This window comes from Coloeus monedula, assembly GCF_965178545.1.
Source record: "Coloeus monedula genome assembly, chromosome: 21".
Classification (NCBI taxonomy): Eukaryota; Metazoa; Chordata; class Aves; order Passeriformes; family Corvidae; genus Coloeus; species Coloeus monedula.
Window position 1 is genome coordinate 2,871,116 of NC_138801.1, and position 19,202 is coordinate 2,890,317.

The following is a 19,202-nucleotide window of genomic DNA, read 5'->3' on the forward strand; positions in this document are numbered from 1 at the left end:
TGTGCCCTGTGACCTGCATCCATCCCAGGACAGATGGCACAGGGCCAGGCAGGGCTTGTTGAGGCTGATAAAATTTGGGTGCAGAGTTTTGGGGAGAGTTCTGGAGCTGTTGTGCATTGCAGGGCTGAGCCTGTGTGTGTGCTGATGGTGAGGAGAGCTCTGAGCCCTGCAGCTGAGATCCCTCATCCCACAGGTGGCACACGCCATCCGTGTGACCCCTGTGCCTTTCCACAGGGAGCTGCTGCTTAAACCCCACCGCTGAGAGGAAAAGGGGGAGATTGAGCCTCCCTGCAGTTAATGTGAGCGCCCAGGCACACGTTTTTGCCTCGGGGAGGTTCCCCTGGACAGCTGTGCTCACAGATTCCCTGAGCTGGGAATGCCTGCGCACTGGGGACGCTCACACACGGGGTGCACCATCACCTGGTGCTGGGGAGGATGATGGGCAGCCTCTAAAACCCTTTCTGCCAAGGAAAACAAGAGGGGGCCTTCTTTAGCCATGCATTTATATAAATAAACACAGGAATATTTCGCAGCTCCCAGGGGATTTGCCCAGAGCACTGCTCTGCTGAATCAGGGTGGGAGTAATTCCGTGCTCCCCGTGAGCCTGCGCAGGAGCTGCCGGCACGAGCTGGGGACACGGCTCTGCTCCAGGGGAGCCCCAGGTGGCACGTGGCCCTAAATCCATGCCAGCAGAACCCACAGGCTGCTGTGGGGTCTGGAGAGTTGAAAAATAATTGCCACTGCCACAGCCCTCGTGCTCCAAGATGCCTCTGTTTTCAGCCTGGATTGAAGTACCAAAATCCCATTAAAAACTGTATTGTTCCTGCTTTGGTCGCCCAGAACTGAGGTCACACACACACAGAGATTAAATTTGAAATCCAATCAGTTTTGCACCAGAATGGGTTTGAAAATTAGGGCATCCAGGGCAATTGTTTCCACGCTTCTCTGCTGCCTGGCTCTGAAGAGAGCACCTTTGTCAGGTGATGTCCTGCAGGTTTAGTGGCCCAAACCATGCACCTCTCTCTTTCCCAGCACAGGCACGGTGTGACAGGGGTGACAATAACCTGACTGAGCACAGTCTTGTAACCCAAATTTCAGTGGGTCACAAATACCCCAGAAGGTGCTCCACTGGTGGTCAACATCAACATGGCCCCTCTTGAGGAGGTGGCCACCAGCCCTGCCCTGCTTGGCCCAGGTCCCTGGCGCTGTGGGGGTCCCCAGTGTCCCCCTTTGAGGGGGAATGAGAAGTGGCTGCAGTGGGAGCTGCCAAAAGGTGCCCCGGTGAGGCGGGAGGGTGGCGGGTCCCACCCATCTCAGGCCTGGTGCGAGGTTCAGGAGGGAGCCTGGGCGAGCAGCCCTGGCCCTCCCCGTGTCCCCAGGGACTCGTGGCTGCCTCCTCTCCGTGTCAGCCCCCCGTGTCCGTCCCCGGTGGGCTCGGTGTGGGGGTCCCGCCCCGTGGCCCCCTCTCCCCCTCGGGGCGGCCGTGTTTGTTCTCCTCGCGGCGCCCGTTATCAGCTCACAACACACACAGGAAGTCCTGTCTGGGATTGTCCATCCCCGGCCTGATTTATACAGGAAGAAAAGCATAAAAAGCCGCCCTTCCACCTCAGCAGCCATCTCCTGCCTGTGCGCGGCCGGCGGCCGGCCATGCCGGGGCCACTGGGACCGTGTCCGGGGCCGCTGGACCCGGGGTGGCCGGGCAGGGATGGCCATCGAGAGCCACCAGGGAGCACGGCGGGGCTGCTCCCGGCACGGCGGGGGCAGCGGGGCACCCAAGGTACAACAGAGCCACAGCGGGGATGGGATGGATGGGATGGGATGGGATGGGATGGGATGGGATGGGATGGGATGGGATGGGATGGGATGGGATGGGATGGGAAGCAGGCACTGCGGGCATTAGAAGCGCATCCTTGCGAGCTCTGAGTGGGTTTTGCCCCTCCTCGTGCTGGTGGGAGCCTTGGGGACGGTCGAACAGCCAGCACGGAGTGAACAGGGGTGTAAAGCATCCCTTGGAGCACGCAGGGGTGTGTGAGGCAGCCTCCACCTGCTCCCAGCGAGGCTGGATCCGCTGCCAGCCACGTGCTGAGCTGAGTCTCCAGCTCGGCTTTGCTCTGAGCAGAGCCCGGCCTCCAGCGCTGTTATTTTTAAGTCACCCCACTGGCAGTCGGGCTGTTTTCGCGGGGAGGAGAAGCCAGCGGGTAAATTTTACCTCCTGTGCATGCAGAGGCTGTAAACACTTGCACAAATTCCTGTGAGATAGCTGGAAATTCTTAGCTAATCTCTTTTCTTTCTGTAACTCCCTCCCTTTTCCCTCTGCCTCTTCTCTGGATACCTCTGACACATCCCCATCCTCCCCCCTGTGCTCCCAGCCCTCTGCTCTCCTCACTGCGCTGCCCAACTCATCTCCAGCCCCGGGTGGGATATGGGGCAGGACAGGGATGTGGGCAGGGACTGTCCTGGCTGTCCCACCAAGGCTTGTCCTGACTGCCAGCCGAGCCTGGGTCGGGCTGGGTGTGCACACCAGGAGCTCAGCAGAGCCTCCCAGATTTATAACCACGGAGCTGGGTGGTTTTCGTGCTGTTTTCCTGTGGGTCCTGCTGTCCTGATCTGTGACGTTGCACAGCATAGGCAGGAGGCTTTCCAGGGTGTTTTGGGATAAAGGAATAGCTGGGACGCCCAGGCACTGTCTGGCTGTGCAGGAATATGGAGCAGAACCACGCCAGTGAAGGGCTCTCGGTGGAAATAATGCAGCACATTTTTTCCCAGGGTGCAACATTTATGGAATGAACTCACTGAGCAGAGGCTCAAATACAGAAAGAAACAACAAGGCTTTGTCAGTGATTAAATTAATTTCAAGCTGGATTGGGAAGGTCTGGCAGTGCTTGGGAGGCTGTGGAAGGCCGTTGTGGCTGGAGCTGGAGCATCCTCAAAAATCCACCTCTGGGCAGCAGTGGAAAACACGGTTCTGCCCCGGCAGATTCTCACTGTTCTTCCCTGTGATCTGCCGATGGAGCTACTCCCCCCTCTCTGCCGTTCCACTACCAGCTCTCCCAAGTTTCCCTGGAGGTAAGGAAGCGAAATTGAATCTGGTCCGGAGGCTCATCTGAGCCCTTTCCCAGGCTCTGCTGCTGCAGATGGGGCTGGTCCGGGGTAGGCAGATTTACAAACTGCAACAAATTGGGGTAAACGAGCCCGCCCCACAGTCCCAGCAGCAGCAGGAGGGCTGGGAGAAACACCGGGGAAGAGGTCCCAGACCAGACAGGGAAACAAAAGTGTCTCTGCAAGGAGAAGGGGGGGGATCAGAACTGTTCTTTCCTCTCTCCCAAAGTGAGCCCCCGGATCCCTGTCCTGCCCACAGCCTAGGGCAGGTTCCTGGAGCTGGAGATTTTCTCCTGGAAGAGGAGGATAATCAGAGAAAAAATTCCTTGTGTGAAAGGCTCTCTGCTGAGCTGTTCCCTGGAATGGGGAAGGGGCTGAGCCGTCCCACAGCTCCCAGCTATCCCACCACACTTCCCATGTGCTGATTCACTGGGAAAGTGGGATGGGGGACCACTGCAAATGTTCTGGCAGGGAAATTTCACAGAAAGCCACAACATTCAGTTTATTCCTAGGTGGGATGAATCATTTCCCCGTTTTTACACTGTAGCCATTGCTGCCTCCTCTACATGTAAATAAAAATTCAAGTGTGCGTGTAAGGGAAAATAAAGCTGGCTATGGGATGGTGCCCTGTTCCTGCATTTGCTTTTGCACAGCTCCAGCTCCACTGCTGGCTGTCCCCATGGGCACCTGAAGTCACAACACACCGGTCCTGGGACAATTAATGCTTGTGAAGTCCTTACTCAGGCCAAAAAAAAATCACTTTGTGGGGCTCAGGTCTCGGTTTTAATATGCAGAGTCCTGAGCCACTGGTGACAGCAGAGCAAGAGTTATGGGTCAAGTCCTTTTCTTGGTTTGACCTGGTTTTATCCCACTGCCATCAGTGGACTCCTCTAGATTTCCACTGAGATAACTGGTGTGCAGCTGACGCAGCTGAGAACAATATGGGCCAGAGTAGAATAGGGGGAGGTCATTTTCCTCACAGAGCTCTGCAGAACAGGGGCTGCTCCAAAGCTGAAACTGAAGGGTAAAGTTTACAAACAGCCTCATGAAAAGCCTGGAGGAAGAATTTGTCCTAGAACAGCAAAAGCCATTCCTCTTTTTTTCTTTTTTCCTTTTCCTTTTTCTTTTTTTTTTTTTTTTTTTTTTTTGGTTGAGAAGCACCAAAAATTCCCTCTTGCTTTAGCAAGTGCTTCCAGTTCTGTGCCAGACCCCCGTGGAGACCAGTGAGAGCCCATTGTGCGCCGCAGGTATGGGGTCAGCCACGGCTTGTGGGGAGCTGAAAAGTTTTGCATCTGTATGTGTGTCACTGTCCTGCCTGTGTCCCCATCCATCTGCCACTCCAGCACCTCCAGCCCCGGTTTGGGGAGTGCTCGTGTGCCTGGGCACGTCCTGTTTTCTGTGAGGGGGCTGGAAGTGCTGCTCTCTTCAGGGCAGGCTCCTCATGTGGGACTTTAGTGCTGATTTATTAATTCTCCTCTGTTAATCTTTCCTTTTCATGCCCCCCACCCCGGCCCCAGATACCTCACACCCTCCAAGTTCTCCCACCAAACAGGGAAGTGCTTCCAGCCCTCAATCCACCACGGATTTTGGGGGTTTTGGATGCCTGGGCAGGTGCAGTTGGCTTGGCAGGCTCTAGGAAATAGGGAGGTGGGTGAAAATCTCACCTGCACAGCCAGCCTGGTGCTCAGCCTGAGCCTTGCTCCAGGCCAGCACTCACCGTCCCTCCCAGCTCACGCTGGTGGTAAAACCAGTGGGAGACAAGGAGGTTTTGACATTGTTAAATCCAAGAGGGAGGTTGGGCAGAAACGTTTCTCTGCTGGCCTGGAGACAAGCATTAATATTGGATGTTGTGGGAGTACACTTCTGGTGTGCAGAGGAGAAAGCTGTGGGGGAAAAATGTAAAACATCGGGCAAGGGAGGACTTCGAATTCAGGCGGCCGTGCAGGCAGGAGCCAAAATCCCCTGCTGCCTTTGTCAGGAGCTCATCACAGAGACATTAACAGTGCCAACAGAACTGATCTTCCCCCACTCTGAACTGGCATAACTCCTCTGCTTCCAAGGGAACTTTGCCAGGCCTTGTCCTGGGGGATTTCCCTCCCAGCATAATGAATATTAGCACAGAAGACACAGAACCCTCCCTGAGAGCGGAGGATTAAATGCTCTTTTAATGGGCTGTATGCAGTTCTTTAGCAGCTGACACGGGCACTTGCTTGAGCAAAGATTTGACCCAATAAATGGAACTGGAAAGGAAACATTTTGCAATTAAAATACCGGCAGAATTTTAAAATGCTCAGTGCACTTTGGGAGGAGCTGCCTGTGGCTGAGGAGGCTCCAGTGGAGTCCCTGGAAGGAGCGTGCTTGGTCCTGCACTGGGTGGTGGTGTCCTGTGAGGAGCTGAAGGATATGTCCATCCTCTTCCTCACCATCAAATTCACACTTGGTAACCCAGGGATTCATGCAAAGGTTTCCTGGGCAGTGAGGGATGTTTGTCCTTAAATGAGGGTAAATGGTAAAACACAGCGTGATGGTAAAATAGAGTGTTGGGGATCAGCAGATGGGACCACAAATCAGGGAGGTGAGCTCATTTACACCTGGGAGAGTGTGCCAGGTGCATCCTGTTCTCCTGGGTTCTTGGAAAATCCCAGCCTTGAGCACTGGCAAAACTACTGGAGGGGATAGATCCTGTCCAGCAAATCCTTTCAGCAGCTCAGCCCCTGCTCGTCCCCCGACTTGCTCAGCCCTAAAAGGTGCAAAGGCACCGTGGGTCTGCCCGAGTTCCCACTGGGATCACAGCAAGGTGAGGGAGGATCAGGGCCATAGGATGCTCCTAAAACACCCAGTGTGGGATGGGGATGGATTTCCTCATGCCCTGCCACGGGTGTGACAGTGTCTGTGCCTCTCTGGCACACCAGCGCTGTGAGTGCAGTGCCAGAGCCACAGGGACTCTGCGGCCACCACCCTGCTCTCATCCTCCACCCCGCTCTGCGGGGATCTTTGGGAGTGTCCAGGGAACACCAGGTCCATCGTGGGCAAGGGCTGGGTCACTGCTCTCTGCCTGCCTGACAAAGGGAGTGTGACACTGGGCTTCTTCTGTCCTCACAGAAAGAAACCAAGATGCTCCTCAAGGAAAGGATCCCTGCCCAGGACACCTGATGGAGCACCGTGGATGAGGTGAGTGTCTCTGCTGCAAAATGAGATCTGGTGCTTTCAGTATGGCCACACAGAGAAGCTTTGGCTTCCACATGCATTTTGCAATTATTAGACAATAATTCAGGCTCTGTTCATCTCCCCCGTACACCAGAAAAAACCCAGTGACACTCTGCATAACGAGATAATTACTGTGCCTCCAAGGCTCTGGGGAGAAGTTGCCTGTGCTGATGAAGTTAAGGGAGCTGAAGTCATTCCCCAGAGGTAGGATGGGTCCAGAGGGTGAACAAACCCGTGTGAGATGCTGTGTAACATGGAGCTACACTTCCACCAGCACCAGCAAGCCTTTCCTTGCTGTTGGGACGGATCTCTGTCTCCACCAGCACTTCCCAGAGAGGATTCCCCTCATTCCCTTCTCAGGGAGGATCCCACCGAAGCTCCTTTTACATCTGAGAGCCCCAAGCACCCAACAGCTTCCCCAGAGGGTGCAGCACGGCCCGAGACAACTCAAGCTCCATCAGCAGCCCCAGCGTATCCCTGAGGAAATAGAGGGGATGGGCCAGTGATCTCAGTTGTTCTTTTGGAGCCATTATCGTTGAACTGGTAAATATTTCCTTTAAATGCTTACATGATTTCCAAAAAATTTACAGAGCTTAATGGGAACAAATATTCCCAGGGGGCTGTATCCTGCCATTCATTTGCACATCAGATCCCTGCTATCTTTAAGAATGGTTCTGTGCATGGGCAGGCGCCTAAGTCATTGGAAAAACAATAACCCTCTGTGCTCTAATTTTCCAGACAAAAATGTAGACAAAACAAGTGGCAATTTGGCACAAACCGAGCTGCTTTGATAAATAACTGGGCATTTAAAAGGAGAAGCCTGTAGGCAGCTGGGATCAGGCTGCCTGAGCTGTCCCGGGGCAGGTGTTGGGCAGCCGGAGCTGAGCCCTGCGTGTCACCCCGGGGAGTCTCTCGGGGTCTCCGCAGCTGGGGGACCTTCCAAGGAATTCCCTAAGCATCCTTTAGGGCTGGCTGGAAACCTGGCGGTTCAGCACCGGCTCCTGCAGGACTCGGCTGTTGCAATGAGCTCAGGGGGATTAACGGGGCACGGCGGGAGGGGCTGGAGCAGGTCTCTAACCTAGGGAGAGGTGATGTCTCCCCCTAAACTCCTCTGTGCTCGTGGTGGGGAGTGCGGATTTGGGCAGTAATTTTTTAGTAAAGAGAATTAAATTGCCCTGGCCACTGCGCTGGTGATGGACCATCCCCCGGGGAGTCTGAACACCCCTGGGCGAGGGGCCGGGGCTGTGCCGGGATCTCTCGCTGTTAATCCGCTGCCCACCCAGGCGGGCTGGGCCATTGGGGGGCAGCGGGTCCTCGCAGCGTGGGGCACGTGGGGCCGGGCTGTGGGGCTGGGGGCTCATCCTGCCGGGGGGTCACCAGGTAAGGCTGCAGATCCACCCAGGGCGGGGGTCTCCCGCAATCCTGTCTCCATCAGGGGCGGTGCGGCAGCGACATTTGGGACACAACACCAGCGTGTCCCCTCACCCCGGGCTGGGCTTTTCGGGGGTCCTGCCCTGTCCCCGCATGACTCCCCCGCGGGACCCGGTCCCTCCGGCGGTGCTGCCCTGTCCCCGCACGCCTCCCGGGGAGCCGGGGGCAGGTGGCGGCCGGCGGGGGCCGGCGGAGCGGGGGCAGGCGGAGATCCCCGGGCCCCGGCGCTTCCCCCCGGCCGGGAGGCTCCGCTTTCCTCCCCGCCGGGAGCTCATTGGGCCGGGGCGGAGGGACCGGCTCGGGCCGGGGGAGGAAATGCGCGGGGGGCCGCGGCGCGGCGGCGACTCCGCGGCTCCGCCACCGCCACCGGTGAGTCCCGGCGGGCGCCGCCCGGGGCTCGGCACGGCCGGAGGGGGCTCGGCACGGCCGGAGGGGGCCCGGCCGCATCCCCCGGCGGGCAGGGGCGGGGGACGGGGCTGCCGGCGGAGCGGGACTCGGTACCGCAGCGCGGGGGGCGGCCGGGGGGGGGCCCTGCGCCGGCGGGAGGGCTTCGTCTGCCCCGGGGGCAGCGCTGGGTCGGGAGCGGGGCTCGGGCTGCTGCGGCCGCGGGGAGCATCCCTGCGCCGGCCGCCGCCGCGCCGCGTCCGGCAGCCCCTCGGGACACCCTGTCCCTGCAGCCCCTCGGGACACCCTGTCCCTGCAGCCCCTCGGGACACCCTGTCCCTGCAGCCCCTCGGGACACCCGTGTCCCTGCAGCCCCTCGGGACACCCGTGTCCCTGCAGCCCCTCGGGACACCCTGTCCCTGCAGCCCCCCGGGACACCCTGTCCCCGTAGCCCCTCGGGACACCCGTGTCCCTGCCTACCCCCGGGGTACCCACGTCCCCGCAGCCCCCGCCGTACCCGGGTCTCTGCAGAACCTGCAGCCCCCCGCGACATCCGCGTCCCCGCAGCCCGCTGCATGGTAACGCTGTCCCTGCAGCCCCCGTGTCCCCGTGCCCCGCCGGCCAGTGCCGCAGCCCCCTCCGCGGTGTCACCGTGCCCGTGTCCCGCTCCATCCCGCCCGCACCCCGCGGTACCGCATCCCAGCCTGCGCAGGGAGCAGCTGGAGGTGTCTGGGAGGGAGAATCCATCCCCCGCGGCTGGGGCTGACCGTCTCCGGGAGGGTTTGGTTCTGAGGGCACAGGCCGGGTTTGGAGCCGCGGTTTCACCTGCAGAACCAGGCCAGGCTGTCTGGAAAAGTGCAGCCGTGGCGGTCCCGGGAGGGTCATCACATCCTCGCCAGGGGCTGGATCCTCTCATCCCTTTGCAGCCAGAGCACGGTTCCTCCTGCTGCTGTCAGCTGGAGTTTTAGTCCTGGTTCCGTAGGCAGAGCTGGACAAAGTGCTGCTCACCTGCACCGCGGGGTGTGTTTCCCTCGGGTGCTGGGGCAGGTGAGGCAAGAGCAGACTTAGGAGAATTTTGGGAATGGTTCTGGCTGGTGGGAGAGGGACCCCCAGACTTGCAGGAGCACGTGGCCAGCCAAGGAGGCTTTGCTGACCCCTGAGACATAATTTCACTTGCCAGACCACGGGGCTTCGCCTCTTCATTTGAGAGGCTTGAAAGGCAGAGACAAGAAAAGTACTTTTTTTCCGTGAGCATAAAAAATGTTTTCCTTAAGTTCTAAGCATAGAATAGATGGTGACAACAGGTTGGGGGATCTTCAGCAGCTTTAAAGAGGTTGATTCTCATGGTTGCAACCCATGAAAAACACAAGTCTAGGCTATCTTATTTTCTACTTTTACAGCTTTTTCTGGCATGAAGCAACCATAATTTTATGACCCAGAGGGATTCTCTGAGCGCTCGAGGTAGGGCAGTGCTGCTCCAGTTCAGTGAACAAACAAACTGTCTGTATTTTAGGCTCATGCCCTGTGTTTCTTGCCGGCCCCACAGCGAAAGCTCCCATGGCAGCCGCGGGAATCCTGTGGGAGGATGGAGATGGTTGGCAGAGTTTGACTTACAGACTTCAGGAGCAGCACTCAGAGCCCGGGGATCTGGGGTTGTAGGGAAGTTTTGTGTACCAATAGAGCCCTGGGAAAAGCTGGAGGAGCAAAGGGGAGCTGGTGTGTGTCTGTGCGCCAGTGTCCTTGGAATGTCTGCAGGAGGACTGGGGAGAGGGAAATCTTCTCCACTATTTTTGAAAAAAATTTCATGTAGGACAAGCATGATTTGCTTTTCTGATGGTGGAGGTACCATAAATTCATCATTAGGAAATTAAACTCGTGGCTGTGTTTGAAGGAGAATGGAGGACTACAGGCTTTAAAATACCAAAATCCTCCTTCCATCCTCAGGGCTGGGCTTGCATGGAAATCTGCTGGGATATTTGGTATTGAGGGGCATGAAGGCACCAGGCTGGTTTCTCTCCAGATGTGAATTTCCATCTCTCCCCACCTTGGATTCACCTGCACTAAGGAAAGGATGATCCTGAGTGCTTTGGAGAAGGGCTTGGAGACCTGCAGGGCCTGCAGATTTGCCACGGTTATTTGTACCAACCTGTCTCAGAGTTGGGATTTATCCCAGTGGAGTTTGGGGATCAAAATGCAACTCTGCAGTCCAATCCCACCCCACAGCACTTGGGGATTTTAGAACATTGATTTGCAGCTCACCATATCTGCAGTCTCAGAGGGAGGTTTCTTGTTGTGTTGCCCCCCCTTTCTGAAAGTTTAGTCAGAAGGGCTGATTCTTTCTTCAACTGGTGCATATTTAAGGTGGGTTCCTTTATTTCTTCCTCCTTCAGCTGCTGCCATCCGGAGGCCAAGTGGTTTGTTTAAATGAGATGCTGTTTAAATTGGATATTGTTACTGACCCTCTTCAGCCTCGTTTCGTGTTTGTCCTCTTCTAGAAAATCAAAACCTCTCGGTTTTTGCCTCAGAACTGACTCTGCAGATGGCACATATGGCCCTTACAGCACTTTTCTCTGTCACGAATTTGTGTCCTAAAGAGAAGAAGATCAGATTTCAGTGTGTTGTGTGGTGGGAAAACGCAGCTTTACAATGCTGTGTGCATTAAGAAATGACAGGCCATTGTTTTGCCCTCGCTGCCTGCAATTGGCAGCAAGTTTCAGGCAAAATATGTCCCTTCCCTGCCCCTCAGCACAGAGCTCTGCAGCCTTTGATGCCCTGAGAGCATCTCCAGGCACCCCCTGGGGTAAATCAAGAATAATTCCTGAATTATTATTGTGCCACGGGGATGAGATGAGCGGGGCAAGGTGGGTTAGTGCCTGGAGCAGCTCCCACCTTGCCAGGGGTTTGTCCCATGGCTCTGTCAGATGTCACCAGCTGGGGAGGGACACCTCAGAGAATCACAGAATCACAGAATGGACGAGGTTGGAAAAGACCTTTGAGATCATCAAGTCCAACCTATGACCCAACACCTCCTCATCACCTAAACCATAGCACTGAGGGCCACAGCCAGGCTTTTTTTAAACACCTCCAGGGACGGTGACTCCACCCCCTCCCTGGGCAGATGATTCCAGTGCCCAATTGCTCTTTCAGTGAAGAATATTTTCCTGAAATTTCCTCATGTTCACAGTGCTGCTCTCCTGCTTGCAGGAATCCCCTCTGAAGGACAAGCCATGCAGTAGCAGCCAGCACATCCCACGGACGAGCGGGACCCGGCGGTGCCGCGGGAGGGACGGGACATGCAGAGCCTCCTCTGCCTCCTCTGGGGACTCCTCCTCATCCTCAGCACCACCGGCACGGAGGGCTTTGCCCGGGCAGGGTAAGGCCCTGTTTTATCTGCACCTCTCAGGTGTGTCCTCCACCCATCAGGGTGAGGCACATCCTCTCCGGGGGAGGAACAGCCCTATGTGGCTCTCTGGGCTAGTGAGGAGATGGAAAAAGCTCTCCCAGGGCAACCGGGGCTCAGCAGCCCTTTGCTGGTTGTTTGCTTTGTCACTGAAGCTAAAAAAATCTCTCAGAGGAAAGTTCCCAGGTCTGTTTAACTCCATGCAGGGACACAAAGACACTCTGGGCTTTTTGTCTGGGAGAGTCAAAAGCTCATCAGGCCCTGAGCTGCTCAGGAATTGTTACTGTTTCTTGCAAGCACATCCTTCATGAAAATGTGTGTAAGATGCTGCTGGCACACAAATCAAGCCTTGTGAACAAGCTGTCATTGGAGGATGAAGTTTCAATCAGAGGAGGATGCAGCTCCCAGCTGTGATGGACATCCAGGGACACAGGTGTGGAAAGCCCCGGGCTGTGCTGGATGCTGCTGGGGCCCATGGTCCTGCAAGCCCAGGAGTGGCAGCTGCAGCAATTCCCCTTCCCTTTCTGGGAAGTGGGTCTGGGAGAACTCCCTGGATCCCAGCACAGCCTGGGCAGGAGCAGCTCAGCTCCTGCTGGGTCTGAGGAAGCCCAGAGCTCAGTGCCCCAGTTTCTTCTCAAGCAGAGAGGAGCTGGAGCTCAAAACCCACCCCCAGCCACAGCTCACATTTTCTACAAAGTTTGTTTTTATGCTGAAATGCTCCTCCGGCGTCAAACCTTTCACATTCTGTCCAGGACTGAAACCACAAGCTGAATTCCTCGCTCACACGCACAGGCTGCAGCTACAACTTTATTTTGAATTTTACAAAGCAAACAATTGACATTTAAAAATTGCATCTTCTATAACATTAATCATGGGGCTGAGAGGAGTTTTCTGGAGTTAATGGAAGCCATCTGATGTCCATGCTAATTCCCAGGGTTTTTATTTTAGTTTCTAATTGAGCTGGGAGGCTGAGACAAGTAGATGGGTTCCTCAGTGGGACTGACCTGCTTGGGCTGGAAATCGTTGAAAAAAAGGATGTTTAACCAAGACCACTTTGGCTGTTAACCTTGGGAAAGTTTTTGCCTGGATAACACTTATCTTAGGAAGGCTGGGGAGTGCCTTTTATCCAACCTCTACTTTTTTGTTTGCGGTGAGCCTGACCCTTCCTGTGAAATCATTAATTTCTTGGTGACCACAGGGGCATCCGTTTCAGGAATGCAAAAGTCTCAGAAAGGAAAGATGGGCCCAGAAAGTGAGTGATTTTAGGGGAAGGGAGACAACGAATAGAACAAGTAAATCATCCCTAAATCTGGGTCCCGACTGCTCCCCCGGGACTGGGGAGGAAGTGCCCGCACAGCTCACAGTGCTCCGGAGTTGTGTCACTGACCTGAAACAGCTTGAAGTGGCTCTCCAGGTCACTGGGGCAATCAGCCACTGCTGTGCACTAGCCGTGTGCAGAGAGGGGTGCTCGGGCCGTGTCCTGGCTGTGGGACTGACCGCTCTGTGCTCAGCCGCAGGGTGTGCGCCGCGGGGCTGCCGAGCCGGCTGAGCGCCCACGCCGAGTCCCACGTGCAGCCCGTGTACCAGCCCTACCTCACCACCTGCCAGGGCCACCGCCTCTGCAGCACCTACAGGTGAGCCCACCTGCCTGTGCCACGGGGGCTGTGGCAGCACAGATCCTGCTCGATCCACAGGGACGGGGATCCCAGCCCCTGGAGTCCCCTGGGCTGCTGTGGGAGCGGGACAGGGGTTTGGGGCACCCAGCTCAGCCCATCCTTGCCTTGCAGGACCATCTACAGGGTTGCCTACAGGCAGAGGTCCAGGCAGCTGCCTGAGCCCATGGCCTCGTGCTGTCCTGGCTGGAGCAGAGCGAATGGCCACACGCTCGGCTGTAACAGAGGTGAGGAGCTGCTGGGTCACCCCGGTGCCACTGCCCATCCCCAGACCCTCCATGCCCCTGGAGGAGGCCCCAGCACCACACCTCTCCTTTACTAACCCTCTGCCCGTCAGGTGGATTCTCCCTGAATTAATTTTTTAGCATCACAGCCAAATGTGGTTCAATATCTGATTAATTCCCAGCTTTTCTCTCTGCTGCCTCTTGGGCCTTTTTACTTTGGGATCACTTTTCACCTTTATGGTTACCAGAAGATAAATAAAACGAGTATGTCCTTTCCATCTAAATCAGAAGGAGCGGATGAGAAATGCTTTCAGGAGTTAACCAATGCAAACCACAGCAGCAGCCAGTCTGTCCCCAGAGGAGCTCAGAGCATGGCACCAGGGGCTGCTGCCGCCTGTTGCCCTCCTCCTTCCCATCTGTGCTGCCTGCAGGCCCCTCAACTTCTTTCCAGGTCCTCTTTCTTCCACCCATCCTGAGCCCTGTTCCCCCTGGGCAACTCAACCCCATTGTGTGGGGCTGGTGTGTTTTGGGGTGTGCACACACCCAGGCTGGGAGGGAGGGAGCTGGGCACCCCCGGAGCTGCTGGGTGATGCTGTGCTGGTGTTTCCTTTCACAGCTCTGTGCTGGGAGCCGTGCCAGAACGGCGGGAGCTGCGCCTTCCCCGGGAGATGCTCCTGCCCACCCGGCTGGATGGGCCGAGCCTGCCAGACAGGTACTGGCCATATCCCCTCTGTCCCTGCTGCCTGTGTCACACGTGCCCTGCTGCTGCTGGGAGAGCTTCTCCTGAGAGCATCCCAGCTGCCATGGGACTCTGGGTGTCCTCTGCCCTACTCGGTGGGGACAGGGACCAGTGTTGTGCCTCCTATCAGACCTTGGGCCATGTCTGGTGCTGTCCCTCTGCACACACGAGCACACCTACTCCAGGAAAGGATGGGATGCATGGCTCCCAGGAGAGTTCTGACCTCCCTTTGCCTGCCCCAGTGCTCCCAGCCCTCCTGTGCAGCTCTGGCACCCCCATTTTCTCTGCCTGCTGCTCTGTGCTGGGTCGGTGTGAGCAGAGCTGTGAGCAGGCCAGCAAAAGCCTCTCTGCAGCACAGAGCCCTTGTGGGGCCGGCCTGAGATCCTGTGTTCGTGATCATCCCTCCCAGGCTTTGTAAACTCTTGCTGTAAACTAAAACACCCATTTACTGCAGAGACTGAAAATCCTTAAACCAAAAATATCCGGGGGTGGAGGGGAAGCCTGGTGATCTCCAGGCTCCTCTCCAGCACAGGAGCAGCCCGGTGCTCCTCACAGCACAGGGAAATCGGGCAGCATGATGCACACCAGTGCTGCAAACCCCTGCCACGGCATTTCCCAGCTTTTCCCAGCTTTCCAGCCTCCCATTAGGCAGAGGAGGAGTGTGTGGCATTGACCCGTGCTGGGCCAGGCAGGGCTGAGCCCATTGCTGACAGCTCCAGCTCCGGGGGAAAGGATTTTCCCACTGCCTAAAACAGATTCGCCCGGGCGTGGGAAGCGCTTCAGCTCCTTCTGCTTTGTGGGAACAGCTTTAACAACTCCCCCGTGTCAGGAGAGGTTACTGGGTTTTGTACACACTTGAAAGGCTGATAGCTCCTCGCCACAGCTGGCTGGAACCAAAACCCCGGCTGTAAATCCGGGATGAGAGCCGAGCGCTGCCTGCGCCCGCCTGGGCAGAGCTGGGACGTTTCTGACCACAGCTTTTGCTTCTGGCTCAGTTGTGGGGGGAGCAGAAGGGGGGGAGGAGGCCAGACCCCCTCCAGCTTAGGCCAGGTTTATCCAGGGCTGTCCCGGGCACTGGTGGTGCTGAGACACCCAGAGCTGTGCCCGGCACAAACACCAGCTCACGCGGGGGGCACTCACTGGCGTTCCATTGCCACCCTGTGCCTAAGCCACCTGTGCCCTCACCCTGTCCCCATCCTCACTGAGCTGTTCCTGTGTTCCAGACGTGGATGAATGTGCCAGCCAGAGCCACGGGTGCAGCCAGCTCTGCATCAACACACCCGGGAGCTTCCACTGCACCTGCTGGGATGGCTTCAGCCTGGCTGCCGATGACAAGGGGTGCCAGCCCCTGGTGCCAGCGCCTGGGACAGACACCCCCAGCCAAGCAGGTAACCTGTCCCCACATTGAGCACCAGCTGCTCTGGGCCTTCAGTGGGAGCTGGGGTGATGCTCAGCATCGCAGGCTGGAGCAGCAGGGGCAGGAGATGGGAGAGGGGACAGCAGCCAGAACCCCTCAGCTTCATTCTCGCTGACCCAGGAGTGCTTCTTCCACCCAAACAACTTCCCCCGAGCACAAATCCGTCTGTGACAGTGACAGGGCCTGGCTGTGGCTGGAGGTGTCTGGGATGTGTCTGTTCTCTCCGTCATCATCCTCACTCCCGCAGGGCAGGTCCGGAGCCACGAGGAGCGGCGGGCGCCGCTGGTGACGGCCCATTATTACTTTTGGTACGCGCTGTGACACTTCAAACTCGTACCGTGAGTAATAATGCGCTGTGGCCAGCACGGGCAGCACGCAGCAAACATCCGGGACAGCAGGGCCCCACCTGCCTCTACCCCTGTCCAGGGCCCTCAGAGGGGACAATCCCTTGTGCCCACCACGGGACAGGGCAGAGCTGGGTGTTTTTTGGCAGCACGGGCACAAAAGGCCAGGATCCACCAGATCTCTTGTCCTTTAATCATCACGCCACCGCCTGAAACCCTCCCCACTTCGTTGCAGGTGCTGCAGCAGCAGGAGCAGCCTGTGCCTTTAGCAGCTGGATGAGATTCCAGCAGGTCCAGCTGATGCCCTGGGGGATGATCCCAGTGGGGGCAGACCCTGGGGGTGGAAAGCAGCAGAGCTTGGCCAGAGCCCTGCAGTGATGTCTCTCTCCCCAGCAGTTTCCACCTCACCTCAGCAAAGGGCTTTTATTCCCTGACATTCCCTTGGTCACTTTTTCAGGTCCCTCCAGTGAAATGAAGGAAGAAATGAAGGACCTGAGGAGCAGAGTAGAAGCTCTGGAGCAGGTGAGTTGCAGCACATCCCCCTGCCCTGTTCCTGCTCAGCCCAGCTCCCACCCGGGGCTGTTTGCAGCCAGGGTTTCCCTCCTCCCTGGCTCTATTTTTAACATCCCAGCAGCAATCCCAGCTGTGCTCCCCGCCGCCAGCAGCGCCCGCCCCGTGGCTTTTCCAGGCCCACAGCCCTTTGAACACAACCACAGCCCTGCAAGCCCTCCCTGACGGGTGCTGCATCCCCCCGGGTGGTCCTGCTGGCTTGGGGGACGCGCTCACAGCTCCCCTTCTCCCTGCAGAAGCTCCAGCTGGTGCTGGCCCCCTTCCACAACCTCATGCCGCCAGAGGATGTCGGTGCAGACCCCATCAGCCGCCTGTCCCACTCCCTCCAGCAGTTGGACAGGATCGACTCCCTGAGCGAGCAGATCTCTTTCCTGGAGGAGCGGCTGGAGACCTGTAAGTGCCTGCAAAAAGCAGGGGTGGAGGATCTCCCTCCAGCCACCCTGGCCACGGGGAGCAGATGTGGGCCAGCGAGATCAGTAACACATATGCCACTGTTAATCTGGATCTGCCTCGAGCTCAGCAGCCTGTAATTAATAAAGGATGAACACAAACAGCCCATTAGCTTCATTTCAAAGCTATTTCTATGGCTGCACCATCTGACTGCCCTTGTAGCAGCCAAAAACTGTAGGATTGGCACATGGAAACGTGGCTGTGGGGCAGAGCTGAGGGAGCCACTGGGAGCAGTGGGTCACATGTGGCAGGCAGCACCTCACCCACCGCTGCTGTCCCTTCCTGGTAACTTGGTCCTTAGGCAAAGGAAATTAACAGTCCAAAAAGTCAATCAGGGAAATTTAGGGAGCGTGCAGAAGTTGGCAGATTTACGAGCGTGGGAAGTTTTAGGCATTTCTTCTGGAAGCTTACAGACCAGTAAGGGCACCAGAGAGGGTCTCCAAAGTAGCAGACGGAGGAAGGGACCCCAGTGAGAGCTGTCATGTGTGAAATGGCTGGAGGTGGGGGGTCCTGCCTGGTGTCCCCAGCACAGAGTGGGACAGCATCCCCTCGGGCCCCTGTGGTGCTCACCTTGACTCCAAGCAGAGCACAACCACATAAACAATTCATTTTGATAGGCAGCTCTTCACAGCTCATTTCCCCATTAAATAATTCCAGACACCAGACATGGCTGGGATGTGCAACAGCAGCTTGCTGAGTCTTGGAAAGACTCAGGAGAAACTGGTTCTGGGCATATCCAGTCCCAGTTCAGTGCTTACAGTAATGGCTGAGAGAGAAAAGAATTCGAAGAACTTGTTTGAAGACAAAATAGCTGCAAATAGACACTTAAAAAGCATCTCAGAAAGGGGTAATTACCAGAACCACTGAGCTTTCCAGCAGGCTGAGTTTTCTAGTAGTGCCCTGCATATATTATTAGTGACAGCACAGAGGAATGTGAGCAGTATCACAAGGTAATGTGGATTCATTCCAAGGGATGACTCCAAAGTCCCAAAATTAATTTCTGCCTAGTCTGTTCCAGCAAGCAAAACCTGTTTGTGTCTCTTTTCATGGTCTTGCAAGTCCCTGTAGAACACAAAGGTGTCCTGTCATACTCCAGCAAGCCCTGAGGCTCGCAGGGCATCCCATGGAGTAACTTGGCCATCCCTGTTCTGTGCCCGGTGGAGCATTTCCCAGCTGAGTGCTACCCTACACTGGCACTCCCGACTGTGTGCAATGACCAGAAAACCCATTTTCTCTTCTTTAAACCATCAGCAAAGGCACCAGGTCAGAGCTCTTTAAGCCATAACCATTTTGGCCCCTCTAAGTCTGAATTACCCCTGATCCAGCACAGACTGTGACTGGGTTTGGGGACATTGTGCACAGGGGCCAGGCACAGACTGTGACATGCCAGAGAGGTGAGAGTGACACTCCCGAGTGTGGGGGAGCCAGCCTGGGGTTGTTTGGCAGAGGGAAAGCAGCAAGTGTGGGTGACATTCCCAGAGGTTAAGGTCAGTCTCATCCTGCCTGGGAAAGACACAAACCAAAGCTAGGCTAATGATGTTGTTGAATTTATTTTTGTTTCCCATCTTCCCAGGTTCCTGCAAGAATGAACTCTAGCAGAGCACCTGAGGACCTGGAGCAAGCTGAGTGCACGCACAGCTCTTATCTCCCTCTCCAGCCCCAGGCTGGGATGAAGCCACTCCATCTCCAGGAAGGCACAGGGTAGCAGGAGAAGGCTGGGCTCCCATCAGCATCTCCATTGTTCTCTCTCTTTGAGTTCACCTCACCAAAGGTCACGCAGCTCCTTCCAAACCAGACTCTGAGCCCTCTCCCTGCTGGAGAGGCAGCAAATAAATGCCTTACCTCGTGCCATGAGTGCCTGGCTGTGCCAGACTGGCTGTGTGTGAACTAGGGGGTGTTCAGCTTCACCTGGCTTTTCCTTAGCATTATCCTGGGCTAACATGTCCCAGGGCTGGCTGTGCTGTCTGCCCTGCAGAGCACAGACCTGGCCCAGGCAGGGCAGCTGCCTCCCCACACTCCCTGTGCTTGCTGTCACATGGAGAAGGTGGGGACAAGTCCCTGCAGCCCCAAGCCAGGTGTCACAGCAGGGGACAGGTGGTCCCTGCAGAGGTAGCGCAGAGCTGGGTACAGGAGTGGGTGCCCATCCCTGCAGCTCCTGTTCTGCTCTCCAGGAGCCCAGGAGCTGGGATGGTGCCTGACCAGGGAGGCTGGGTGAAGCACAGCCCTCCTGCCTGGGCAGCAGGGTGGGGACAGGGACCCCCACT

General features: G+C 56.7%; 1 protein-coding gene across 6 annotated transcripts; it reads left to right on the forward strand.

Moving 5' to 3' along the window:
* The first annotated feature begins 1,635 nt into the window (after positions 1 to 1,635).
* Positions 1,636 to 18,808, forward strand: EGFL7 (EGF like domain multiple 7). 6 transcript variants are annotated; one of them, XM_082295380.1, is made up of 11 exons: positions 1,636 to 1,777; positions 6,202 to 6,270; positions 6,401 to 6,510; positions 6,667 to 6,849; positions 11,326 to 11,494; positions 13,033 to 13,155; positions 13,309 to 13,421; positions 14,035 to 14,130; positions 15,381 to 15,545; positions 16,376 to 16,440; positions 16,725 to 17,156. In XM_082295380.1, exons 5-11 carry the CDS (start codon positions 11,415 to 11,417, stop codon positions 17,016 to 17,018), a joined length of 936 nt encoding a protein of 311 aa, XP_082151506.1. In that variant the 5' UTR covers positions 1,636 to 1,777; positions 6,202 to 6,270; positions 6,401 to 6,510; positions 6,667 to 6,849; positions 11,326 to 11,414; the 3' UTR covers positions 17,019 to 17,156. The 6 variants fall into 6 exon arrangements, with proteins under 6 accessions (XP_082151506.1, XP_082151510.1, XP_082151507.1 ...); XM_082295384.1 differs by lacking the exons at positions 6,401 to 6,510; positions 6,667 to 6,849 and adding an exon at positions 18,512 to 18,808 and having other exon boundaries at positions 16,725 to 16,881; XM_082295381.1 differs by lacking the exon at positions 6,667 to 6,849.
* The last annotated feature ends 394 nt before the right edge of the window (positions 18,809 to 19,202 follow it).

Coding starts and splice junctions, on each gene's coding strand:
- EGFL7 (XM_082295380.1), top strand. CDS start 11,415: ATGCAGAGCCTCCTCTGCCTCCTCTGGGGACTCCTCCTCATCCTCAGC. Junction 14,131..15,380: donor GGGCCGAGCCTGCCAGACAG/GTACTGGCCATA, acceptor CCTGTGTTCCAG/ACGTGGATGAATGTGCCAGC. Junction 15,546..16,375: donor AGACACCCCCAGCCAAGCAG/GTAACCTGTCCC, acceptor TCACTTTTTCAG/GTCCCTCCAGTGAAATGAAG.